Source organism: Acipenser ruthenus, chromosome 26 (assembly GCF_902713425.1).
Source record: "Acipenser ruthenus chromosome 26, fAciRut3.2 maternal haplotype, whole genome shotgun sequence".
Taxonomy (NCBI): Eukaryota; Metazoa; Chordata; class Actinopteri; order Acipenseriformes; family Acipenseridae; genus Acipenser; species Acipenser ruthenus.
Genome location: NC_081214.1, coordinates 20,215,473 through 20,228,955, shown reverse-complemented (window position 1 = coordinate 20,228,955; position 13,483 = coordinate 20,215,473). Strand labels below are relative to the sequence as shown.

The window sequence follows — 13,483 nt, the reverse complement described above, 5'->3', positions numbered from 1 at the left end:
CACTTTCTCAAAATGAAGAACTTTAAATTAGTCGCTCTGGTTCTAAGCCATATGAATATTGGTATGTAAAAAAAGTAACGTAAGAACGTATCGACTGTTTCTTGTTTAAATAGATTTAAACATGGACAGTTTGTTAAAAAATGTTACCAACATTTCTATTCCTTGCAGTTCTTCAGAAATGTGGAATTATCTTCCACCACAACAGTTATTTCTATATCAGGTACATGTGGCTAACATGGAGTTAGCAGGAGCTACTTGACCTTATACCTGTAATTTTGGCAAAGGAATAGAACAATACAGATGTGGCACACTTTAACGTTCTTTAAAAAAGTAGGGTATGAGTTAGTCACACAACCCTGCCTACTTATTTCTTACACCAGTTTCAAATTGGACCTGATGCATGAACACCTGCATTGACCCGCTATTACTAGATTCATATATTCAACTAGATCACCCAGGTAACCTCGCCTTCTAGTTGATCCACCGCACTGATTTCTGTGATGTCTAGCCTTAGACGGAGAACTTTCCGCAGGTCACTGGGCTCTGTGCCTGCAGTGCGAGCCAGCAACAGCTACAGGCAAGAGTTATCTGGAGCTTTTTGAGATAAGGGACTCCGCACATAGGCGGTGCATCGTTGACCAATTGTTAAGATTTCAACCTGAAATATTTTCATTCTCACACTTTATTTGAATTTGATTTCCCTCTATCTTTATTACTACTCCCACCTTTTGCTACACCAGACCAGTCTGCATGTGGATGTGCAGAGGGTAGGGGTGGTAGATGATTGGCGGCTGCCCGTGAGCAATGTAGTAGTTGCTGAAGTTGTGGTCACTCATGTAAGGCGCTGGTTGGTAGTAGCAGGTCACGTTGGTTGTGTTGGGGATGATGTTCTGCTCGCCGAGGACCTTTAGAGCCAGGATAGTGATCATGTTGAGAGTCTGGCGCCGCTCGTGGCCCATTAGGCAGACGGTGCTCTCGTTGATCACCCTACGCAGGGTCATCAGGTAGTCATACTTGCTCTTCTCCTCGCCAATGAAATGGTTGCGCAGGTAGGACTCAATTTTACGCTGCTGCTCGTTGACGTCCGGAAAGTCGATGAAGAAGCGGGAACACATGTAGCGCTCTAGGGTCTTGATCTCTGTCTCACAGGCTGGCTTGAACTCCCTGACCAGCAGGTTGCTGTACTTGAGGAGCCCACCACCACGGATCTCCTCTGGTTTCCTGGTTGCAATCAGCCGGTAGCGCAGGTGGTCCATGGCTTGCTCAAAATCTCCATACATGCTCTCGGCCACCACAGTCAAGGATAGCAATTCCTTGTTCTGGGCCAGGGATTCAGTGGCCTGGGCTGCTGAATCCTTGTCCTGGACAGGCAGTGTCTTGTCCCAGGCTGGTAATACTTTGGCCCTGACTTGTAAATCTTTGGCCTGGGCTGATGAATCCTTGAGCTCATCTGATGAGTCCTTGACCTTGACTGGCAATGCCTTAGTCTGGGCCACCAATTCCTTTTCCTGGAATGGCAAGGCTTCAGCATGACCTGGTAAAGATTTGTCATGAGTCGTTACCTCCCTGGGCTGGGCTGGTAATGCCTTACCCTGGTTCAGGGACTTCTTGTCCATGGTAATGCATTTCTTGGTCTGAGCTAGTGATTCCTTGTTCTTGGCCAGTGACTCCTTGGACTCTGTCAGTAAGTCCTTGACCTGGGCTGGCAATGCCATGATTTTGGTCAAAGATTCTTTATCCTGGGCTGGTGCTATCTTGTCCATGGTCTCTGACTCCACGGCTGCTGTCAGTGATTCCTTGGCCAGGTTCAGGGACTTCTTGGCCGGGGTCTGGGACTCCTTTATTGGCATCAGTGATTCTTTGTCCTTTGTTGATGATTCTATCCTCTGGACTGGTGACTCCATGTCCTGAGGTGGGGTTTCTTTTCTCTGGACGGGTGACTCTATGCCCTGGGTTGGTGTTTCCTTGCCCATGGCTGGTGACTCCTTGTCCTGGGCTGGTGATTCCATGTCCATGGCTGGTGTTTCTTTGCACTGGGCTGGTGACTTGTTGCCCCGGGTTGATGTTTCCTTGCTCATGGCTGGTGTTGCCTTGCACATGGCTGGTGTTTCTTTGCACTGGTCTTGTGACTCATTGCCATGGGATGTTGTTTCCGTGTTCAGGGCTGGTGCCTCATTTTCCTGGACTGTCAGCTGGTTGTCCTGGGCCAGTGATGCCTTGGCCTCATCCAGCAATTCTTCTGCCTGATCCACTGACCTTTGGGTCTGGGCTGGCATTGTCTTGTCTTGGGCTTGCAATTCCTTGTCCTTAGTCTGAGTTTCTTTGATCTGTTCAAGGAGTTTCTTGGCCTTGGCCATCGCTGCCATTTCTCTTTCAGAGTCCTGGTAAGACTCCAGTATATGGTCCAGGATAATCTGAAAGGAGTCCACACTGAACTCAAACTGGCGCCGCATTGAGTTGACGAACTTGAGCTCCACATTTTTCCCGCTGTTGTTGGAGAGTGAGATGAGGCTCCAGCGGTCATGCTCGGTGGAGACCTTGACCATCTTCTGAACGTATGCATCCTTCATGGTCAGTGCAGTAATTTTGTCCTTGTTGACACACTTGGGCAAGAAGTCTAGCAAGCAATCAAGGACTACCTCCTTCACGATCTGGAAGTCCTCTTGCTTAGGGAGCTCCACTCCAAAAATAATGTCCAGATCCTTATAGCTGGTCCCATTCTCCTTGACCAGGACGTGACTTGCAGTCGAGCCATTGAGACGGATGTCACGGACAGTTATCTCCTTTTCAACCAGTCGCTCTTTTACAACATGAATGATGTCCTTGGGTTTCACCTCCAGTGTTGGGAAGTTGCCTCTCCCATGAATGGGTATCACCTCTGTTAGGACCTGGTCTAAAGTGTGAACTTGTTCAATTGTCAGGTTTTGAAACCTACGAGCTGGTCTCTCAGTCATGTTGGCAAGCTGGAAACAAACACAAAGGAAGAAATAAATGTTAGATCCAGCTTTATCAACATCAAATGTTGACTATTTTAAAAACGGTACCACAGAACTTCCTTATGTCAATTAATTTTCTTCTCTACCTCAGCGCAGGTACAGGCCCTTTGTTGTTCTGTAAAAAGCATGCATCTTCAAAGGAGATGCCTGTAGTAATACAGTACCTTTGAATGAAATCAAAGTAAACGAATCTGTAAGTATTCCCAATGGTTTAGTTTTTTTCTAAAATACTTGTGTCTGCCCACGATCCCCAAGTACTGTATATAGGTTATGAAGCTTTGCAAACAATCTGTTTATCTGTACCAAGGTGTTTTAAAAATATCTGAGCTGTATTCCTCATTAATTGAAAAAATAGAAAAAAAATCCAGCAAATGTAATTAATGAAGGGGGTAAAATATATACTTTATTCTTATTATTTATTATAAATAAGGAAAATAAAGTGGTGTTTACATTCTTTTATAAACATGTTATACAAATGTTCACTGTTTGTTGATCATGCCTCATCTTGACATAGTTTAATTCAAGAATAAAAAGTAGTGCATTTAAAAATGCATATATTCTGTATCCTCTTTCATATATATGCTCTTTCAATATGTGTTTGAAAACTGCTGAGTGTTTCATAGTTATGGATGAATCTGGCATTTGCTGCTTCAGATTTTATTGCCTCCATCTCTGGTACGGATAGGGTTAACCAGATGACTCACCCCTTCCTTGGCTCAAAGCATTAATCATCCTGGTGTCATTGATAAAAAAAGAAGAAAATAGAAAAAGCTATATCATCCAGATGAAGCACCATACAGCACAGCACTAAGCTCTTTCCCCATTTCATCCAAACACTACACACTAATATTCTACTTTAGATAACAAATAAAGTGTTGAACCGACAAAGCAGTAACCACGATAATAATATTAAAGAGAGTTTTTGCGAATTTGGATTGGAATGAATGGATGAGCACAATTGCACGTAGAATGACTCACACTTAAGGCTTTGTTATGACACAAGCATTGCTTCTCTTCTGGAAAGACATGTTATGAATTTCATTTTCTTAAAGTAAAAGGTCCCCTTTTTTACTGAAAGAATTATACATTAAACCACATGGGTATTATCGTCCAATGGAAACACAAATCTGTTAAAGAAAAAAAAAACAATGGCACAGAACTGGTATAAGATGTTGTACTGGAGCAGAAATAATGTAATGCCTTTTCGAGTAAACCCCAAACTGTGCATTTGAACTGTGAGGTTTATTTGAGGCAAAACTATAAGAAGCTAAGTCAAGTTGGTAAATGTTTCAGCTAGTGCCTTCTTCAGTGCCTTCTGTAGGCACGATCCGAAACGTCTGTTTACTTATAGTTATGGATGATGTTTATATCACTTTAACAGCACCATCATTTCAGATTAAAACTATTTACTGTGAGGGGAAATGACATCGGCTACAGGTGAATCTGGAAGCAATATATTACACTACAAGAAAGCACAAAAGTGGATTTGTGCTGGAAAATGGATTTTAAAACCTAGAGAATTCAATCTTTAATAAGTTCAACTGCAATAATACATCCTGCTGTACCTGGAGCTTTCTCTTGCTGGCTACTGAATATAATATCTTCTTTTCTCCTTCCATAACTAAAAGCAGCAGATCTGTCTGATGCATTTAAAGTCCAGCTAAAGCACTGCAGAGTTACAGCTCACAGTTACAGTATGTGGCAGAGTGGTAATATGCACTGCTGAGCTTCACATTTCAACATTGATACAATAAAAGCACAAGATAGTGGTGATCCCATGTTGATTAATAGACTGTTCTTTAATCAAATGTGAAGAGCAAAAACAGTTTTAAATCAGTAGAGTAAGACAATTTTGTGTTAGGTCTAATCTGCCAACATCGCATTCTCTGTAGACAAAACAATACTGTGGCTTAAATGGTTTCCCTTTTAAGGTTCAATTCTTTACCTTTAATTCATGTGTTTATTGTGCCACCTGATGGTTGTATGCTGTAATGCATCTATTATTTCAAGGGGATAGCGTGATGCTTCTGACATCCAAAGGCTGTAACTATATGAGAGGTTCATGTGACACTATAACCCCAAGAGATATACATACAATCTGATATACATACGATCTGCTATACATACAATTTTATTTGATCTTATTTCATTAACAAAGGGCATGAAAAGATTATTTGAACCTTTATTCAGCAGTTAATGTAGAAATGTAATGTAGCAATGGATAAACAGGTAAGGCTGGAGTCGGTATTAAGACTGTAAACTGCTGTAGTTTATAAAGATGTAGGCCTAAACATTTTCCACTACCGCTACTATCAGCACTACTAATACTACTACTACTACTACTACTACTACTACTACTACTACTAATAATAATAATAATAATAATAATAATAATGATTATATATATATATATATATATATATATATATATATATATATATATATATATAATTATGTGTGTGTGTGTGTGTGGAACCAGCAGCTTTATCCGCAGTACATATTATTAATGAGTGTTCTTGTTTAAAACCATGCCTCAGATAGCTGACCTTCCCACCAACACCTGTATTAATTGTAGGTTTGGTCTCTGTGACCGAACACATGACAGGGTACTGTGACCGTAACTTTAGAGGCGCAGCACAATATGATCAAATTCATTTCCTGGCCTATATTAAAAAACACAGAAAGGTAAAATAACCAGCTTTACATTAGGATGGGTTTTCATCAGAGCCACAGCTCATTGACAGACCATGTTGTCATCAATATTCAGGACCAAATGAAGGTTATCCTACATCCATTGAAAACCACAGCCATCTGCGATTTACAATTGTTACAAGATATCACATTATTTTTACATACAATTACGCATTTATATAGTTGTTTTTTTACTGGAGCAATCTAGGAAAAGTACTGTGCTCAAAGGTACAGCAGCAGTGTCCTCCACCTGGGATTGAACCCACAACCCTCCGGTCAAGAGTCCAAAGCCCTAACCACTACTCCGCACTACTGCCTATAGCTCATATTGACACACATCATTTCCACTGGTACCTGAAAACTTTTGTAAAAGAACCGAAACCCATTGCAAAAGATTCTCCTATCTTAAAGAACATGCATAGTTTAGTAATTCAATAAGCCTCATAAAGCATGGTAAATAGTAGTAGAAGTCTAGTAAAACTTGAATGGATCCCAGTCATTGACATACCTATGCGAATAAAGAGCTTAAAACTAAACATTCAACTGCCTTAAATACATTTCAACTACGTAAACGTATTCCTGATCTTTTGTATAAAAACTATAGCCCATAATGTCTCTGTTAATCACTTTCCTTATGATTCCCAGACCAGCTATTCTGCAATAATATGATACGGTACACTTTGGAAAAACAAGCATCACAAAGGATCCATTTGAGAAAACAGCCTGACGCTGAATCAAATTCAAATTCCTAAATAGCTAAACACTTGTCATATAATATCTCTAACAGTAGGGTGTATAAAGTGTATTTGAAGACAACTGTCTCCCATGTTTGTGTACAAACCATGACTTCAGATTGTATCAGATTGGAAGACTGTTATATCCTTGCACTCTTTATGCACCCTGTAGTTATATAACCTATTAAATCCTATTTGCAAACTAAAAAGACAATTGTTTTGTTATTTAATTCATCTGTGCAGGTGTTCAGCAATAAATGCACGAATGTTGTTTGGAGGCTGACTGCATTAGGGACTTTCACTTTAAACTCTCAGACAGCCAACAGGTGGCTGCTGTTGAACTGTTGCCCAAATCAACAGGGTTCCATGGTGAATTGCTTTTAGTTTAGCAACTAAAAGACACAGAGGATTATTTGGATAGCTACTGTTTGTCAACCTGATGGAATAGACCATTTTGCTTTTTTTTTTTTTTTTTTTTTTTGCAGTAGGATCAACTGAGTAGGATCTGCCAAATGCTGCTCTGCCTAATTTATTTTTTTAAAACTCCTGCTGAATTGCCTGAGCTGATGCACCATTTGCAGTTTTGCAGTTATCAGCTGCTCTTCGAGTCTGATCCAGTCAGAAGACCACTTTGAAATGCTGCTGTGGAGAAAACATTCACTACAGGACAATGAAGGTAGATGGAGGGAAATGATGTGCAACATGATTCCAGGACTACCATCAACAGCCTTATTTGCAATAGCTGACACCTACAAGTGTAACTGAACAAGCTTTTAAACATTGGTTTAATTTGTCTAGATTAAAGTGGTATTTACAAGATAAACATCAGGATACCACATTTTAACAGAGACACACATGTTGGCAGACAGCGTGCTTCATATTGGTTTGAAATGTGGTTTTCCACAGCAACAATTTAAAACTGTGCTCAGAATTTACCTCCTGCAATACTGTGTATAAAGTATGGCACTGAAATATTTGTTGGATTAAGGCTCAGTGACTGTGTTAAATTGAGTTTTAGGGCTGTTCCCTTTTATAAACAATAAGCTTGTCCTACAGCAATGGTTTACAGCTGCAGTATCCCACTATCACTATCAATTCATGAATTTAAATAATTTGGAGTCTGTTTTTTTAACTTCTTCCAAAATTGAAATATGACACTTTCCTAATAATGTATGTCCTAATTACATAGAAAGATTGGTATGTTTTATACTGCAGCTATGCAAATAATGCAATGCATCCCAGTGTATTCATGGCTCCACAGATCTTGACACGACTTAACTTGCAAGTATCCTGTTTCACATATTCTCTTGTTTATGGTCCTGCAGAGATTCAATGCTGTAGAAATGTGTAAAATTCCACTGGGGACTATTACACATTGTAACCCTAGTGCAGGGCTCCGCACAGCCCTGTTTTTAAACTCTTGCTGCACATATACAACACGTTGATGTACCGGTATTTTATCACTACAACGTGACTCAGACATTGACACTGTATGTCTTTTTTAATGCACAGCGGGTTTGCACATACACGTTTACACGTGGCGGTGGTGATACATACTATGTGGTGATAATTCATTCATCGCAAACATACGCCAGTGTTAGTAACATATAACCCTGAAAGAACCTATGCTGGTCGGCATGAATGTAACCCCGGCAATTTTGCAGCCTCTCCCCATTTCATTTTTTTTTTATGCAAATAAGCCAGTGACTCATCTCTCAACCTGCATTCCAGATGCGTCTCGTGTCTGATCTGTTTTATATAATCCCAGGCAGCGCAGATACATACAATCATCCCGCAACATAGACTAATCAAAATAGACTATAAAAAAACATGTTCTGCTTGTGTTCATTCTGTGTAGCCGCTATCGATCTGCTTATTAACTCAACGCCCTATGCAGAGTATCATGTAGAGCGCTTTAACCACCCGCAGTGCCGAACAGAAAAGCGGTATCGAAATCTGCCCAATAAAATAAAGCACCGAAATGCGAAGTTTCATAATATACCTCTACTAATGCTCAATATTGTAACGACGTTTAAAATATGCCTGGCTATCTGCAGAGTCCAACATGTAATTTGTTGGGTTCTAAAATAACTATACCTTAAATAATGACATATTGAAGGTTCTGCATAACTGGGAACTATTGAAGAATTTAATAAATAAATAAATAAATAAAAGAATTCTATAGCTGAAAAAAATCTGACTCCTATTGTTGTCACTGGCCATGTGACATTCATTCATTCACAGACAAACGCACTCCAAGCATCTCACCACCCTTAAGAGAGTTGGCTCAATTCGTTGTACAATACCGAGCCAGCCACTGCCTGACCTGTTGTTAACCGCACTGGCTGTCTGTAACACCCCAAAACAAAATCGCTAATGATTACCATTGTGATAGAACAGGAGACAATTTTGGAAAACACACGAAAGATTGTTCTTAATTATAGGTTCACATGTTACCCCCACCCCATAATTACATTAATTACACCAAATCACAAGTAACCCTAGCACTCTGCAGAAGGAATCGGAGTAATACATTGTGTATTAATATTATAAGTAGTATTAGTATCAGTATTATCTTTAAAAGGGAAAGCGCATTGAAGTGGAGTTCCTAAACTTAGAGGTAACCAATAACAGTTTACCCTTTTTCTAGTTTTGACATTATAAATGTCACTATATATATATATATATATATATATATATATATATATATATATATATATATATATATATATATATATATATATATATATATATATATAAGTATATATAACACTTAAAATCTTTAAAACTTACCGAATATTTCTCGGTCTCACTTCAAAAGTAGAACTCTATAAATGTCCTTGTTTTTCCACACGATGTGAACCAGTGGTCTGTTCCAACAGGTGTCGGTTTGAAGACAGTGCAAGCGATTACAGTCTATTTTCTCAGGTATAGGCGCGAGCTCTATCAAGTCTGGCAGTTCCAAGCGTTGGTTGCTGTCCAGGCGGAGCGTGGTGCTGAAATCAAACTGCTGAATATCTCTTGCACTGTTATCTAGCTCAGTCCTTGTAGCGTAAACCAGTTTCCATGACAACCTGGCGTCACAATTTTAAGGTGGTCCACAATGATAAAACAACAACATTGCAAAAAACATTAAGTAGGTAGAGGGATGATTTTTTTTTTCTTCCCGAAAGGCGGTAACCTTGTTTCGCTAATTTCCAAAGTAAACGGTCTACTATTTTTTCTTACCCTTTTATTAAGGAATTCCATTCATATCGGTTTTGGTTATTTGTGAATGTATATGTGTGTATGTGTATGTGTTGTTGTTGTTGTTGTTGTTGTATGTTTGTTTAAAATTGATGATAAAAAAAAGCCTGTCTGGAACGCGTTTGCAATGGTTAGCCTTGAATAATTACTTTCAATAGGCCTGTAGTACTTTTATTAAAACAATGCGCAATTAGCTTTAATTCAAGAACAAAGTTATGTAATGTGCACTTAACGTAGGATGAAATAATAAATACATAACTAATACATCAATAAATAGATAAAGAAAAAAAAGAACACATACATAAATCAATAGATAGATCAAGACATTAATCAATTAATAACAAATAAATAAATACTTTGGATTTCATTTTCTTGTAATCTTCATATTATATTGATTGCTTTATGATTTAGATTTAAAACTGACTTGTAGTCCGAAATGTCCTGACATAATTGATTTTGTTATCAATTATTCACATTTTTGTGTACCTACTTTATCTTTTTCTTTTTTGATTTTGCTCATTTTGGTACACAGCAGTTTCCTCATATATATATATATATATATATATATATATATATATATATATATATATATATATATATTATAATAACCCAGTTGGGATTGTATAGCAAAAACACTTTGCACTTTTGAAGTTACAAAAATAGTGTCACATTTAATGGCTAGACTATAATAACTGTAATTTCAAACTTGAAGAAGTACAAAGGCAAATTGTGAGATAGAGAAACAACATATATTTATTGTTTATGCCCCAACAATAAATACGGTACTTTACTGCAATTATATCTACGTTGCTACGTGTTAGTGTTCTGTGTGTGTAGTGTGTCATTTTTACAGCGTGTACTTACAGTACTAAGACAATATACCAAAAGCAGCCCAGCGTAGGAAGTTATCAGTGGCCCTGACTCCTGATAACCCAATGACGCGGGAGTATTCCATTGTCTGTCAATAAACACCTGCAAAGCTTCACATTACTTACACGGTGAAGAGAATAATAAGGTAAGGGTTAATGAGTCCCCAGGCACTCTTTGGAATTATAGATACGGGCTATTGGTTCTTCCTTTCGTGAATAGCATATGTATCAATCATGTGCTTTTGAATGTATCGGTGCATAACTGAAAGATAAGAAATTGAAAATAAGCTGTCGTTTTTATGGTGAACACTCACGCATTTCAAAAACATATGCCACTTATTTTAAAGCCCCAGAAGAGAAGAACAATATTGCCCTGTTTGGATTTGATAACAAAGGCCTACAGTCAGAGAAGTGTGAAACTCCAGACACACTGGAGCCCTTTGCACGTAAATACAGCAAAATCACAAATCAGGACATTTGAAACGTATTTGTAAATGCCAGTTATGTGTAAAAGTATTATTATGAGAGGCTCGGAGAAGCAACTATAGAAAATACATTTGGGTTCCACTAATAGATGGTGTAGATTTACTTAGAATAAATTAAAACACTATCCATGATATAATCAAATCAAAATGCATATTGCGACATAATTGCTTAGTAGAACTTGGACTTTTCCAAAGCTACTGCTGAAAATGTACAGTCTTGTTAATGACATAATGACAGTTTTATACTGTCATGCAAAATGTTTTTTTTTAAGATTATGGAAAAGGTGTATCTTCTAGTTTATGTTAAAGTGAAGAAAAAGCCATGTGCTTTGTTGACCAAATTAGATGAAGGCTGTTCACAAGGGTGGTTTATGATGGGGTCCAGAATGTCTCCAGCTAGCTCGTGTTATGAAACCTGGATGATACATAGAAATGATGCTTCATTGTTTATGCTTAGTTTCATATGCACATTATGTACTATGTAAATGCAAGTTTTGTAACAACAATAAGCCTACTAAAATTAATCAGGATTACCGGTAGTGCTTTCAATACATTTTGTGTTATGGAAAATAAGGCATCCTAATGGACATTAGTTGCAATATAATTACATAGCACTTAGCACTGCAGTCTATGTACTTACATAGTACCTAATGTGTAAATACTGCAACATAAAATTAAGCATTACTACAATGGGGTTCATACTATTATGATCATTATCTTTGTGGATCACTTGGGACAAAGACAGCAGACTATGAGGTTTCCCCAGTATTAGGCCCTGACAGACAGTAAGTACATAAAGCTACAAAATCTATTCAGTAAATCGTACCTATATTGCAATGATATTGGCTATACTTGTATCACATTCAGCTAGAGTTAATCAGAAATCTACTGTATGTGTGTGTGTTTATTATGCATGAAAATTTGCTTAGCAGACGAGACATTGCCTGGAGTAACAGCAGTGTGAATGAGCATGAAGGCAGACAACTACTGTAGGTTATTTTTATAAGTCACTGGTTATTTAAGAGGTCATTACAAATGTTCAATATTTCGGTCAAACTCTGTTTGCACCAATTTCTGCTTCCAGCTAATGGCTTAATGGGATCTGTAGTGTACGCAATGTAATAATCTGGAACTAAATCTACAGGCAACAGTTTATTGTTCTGAATGTAGGAATTAAGAAACTCATCAATTGGAAATAGCATTCCAGAAGCTGATGTGAGGCTGATCACTAATTATCATGTAATATGTTAAATGTGTCATACATCTTCAAGCATTACATAAAATGTTTTATCTTGATAAAAATCTTATTTTATTTATACTGTTTGATAAGATAGATAGGAGATTCATTCTTCTGAATTTATATATCAAGCAAATGGTATGAGTTTCCAATGGCTTAACCAATACAGGCATGGAGTTAAAGGGTCATACGATTAGGGATTGCTGGTTCGAATCCTGGTCATGTTGAGTTGCTGGGGGCCCACAGGGAGCACTGCTTTTAATGGACAATCAGTTGTGGATAGTTTATTACAAGTGGAGCCTGCTTCCAGGGTTCAGAGGTTTGGTAAATTCAGTGCCTTCCCGTAGATTCAGCAATTGGCTTGACAACAAATACCTCCAGCAACTTGTCAGTAAATTCTGCTGCACATTATTACATGCACTACAGATCCCATTACTCCATTAATTGAAAACTGAAATGGGTGTAAATGGAGAAAAGCACAGGGTAACATGGTTTAACATAGGGAGGTCACCCTAGATGAGCCAACTCAGCAATAATCTCATGGCCTATTTGTCTCATAATCACTTGTTTTTTTTTCACATTGGTCCTTGAGTCTTGTAGTTAATCTTCTGTTCAGAATTCTTGTCAGGGAGGTAAAAGTCTCTTCAGTGAATCTCACTTTAGCAGTGCTTCAAAGGGATGTGAACTAAAGAGTTCCCCCTCTGGAAACAAGAAAAGATACAAGGGAGATGGACTAATTCCTAGTTCCTTTACAATGACACTGAGTAAACATAATTAAAGTGGAGTAAATTGGTACCTTTGAAGTGTATCTTTTTTATTGCATTGTCAATATGTAAAGTTCAGATCTTATAGGATAAGATACTTTCATAATGACTTCCGAGTGGGAGCTGGTTTTCACAGCCTCAGTTTCCACGTTCAGAATGCTATGTTGTTCATTAGTGATGTCAGGAATTAAATGTTGGTTTCCCATCATGTCAGTTGTTAGTTGCAGCAGCTGGTTGGTTAATGAACAGGAAATACAATGTCATGGGGTGATTCACCTATCACATTTGAATCTAGTGCGCATTGATGATGCAGTTGAATGGCAGTGAAGCCCCAGTAGGTGTCTGAGAGGTCTAAAAGAGCATTCCTCATGTTGCTTCCAAATACAAATCTGTTTTTTTTTGTAATTGTGTAATTTTGTGTATTTCTACCGACAGTTTCATTATTGCAATTATTAAATGTT

At 38.1% G+C, this 13,483-nt stretch overlaps 1 protein-coding gene across 1 annotated transcript; it reads right to left on the bottom strand.

The window, feature by feature from the left end:
• Nucleotides 1–693: 693 nt before the first annotated feature.
• LOC117430524 (uncharacterized) lies at nucleotides 694–9,396 on the bottom strand. Its single transcript, XM_059001563.1, has 2 exons — nucleotides 9,215–9,396; nucleotides 694–2,963 (listed from the first exon to the last, which is right to left on the bottom strand). Exon 2 carries the CDS (start codon nucleotides 2,952–2,954, stop codon nucleotides 732–734), a length of 2,223 nt encoding a protein of 740 aa, XP_058857546.1. The 5' UTR covers nucleotides 2,955–2,963; nucleotides 9,215–9,396; the 3' UTR covers nucleotides 694–731.
• Nucleotides 9,397–13,483: the final 4,087 nt, after the last annotated feature.

What these genes read in the sequence shown, in the direction of transcription:
- LOC117430524 (XM_059001563.1), bottom strand. Translation starts at nt 2,954, where the DNA reads ATGACTGAGAGACCAGCTCGTAGGTTTCAAAACCTGACAATTGAACAA.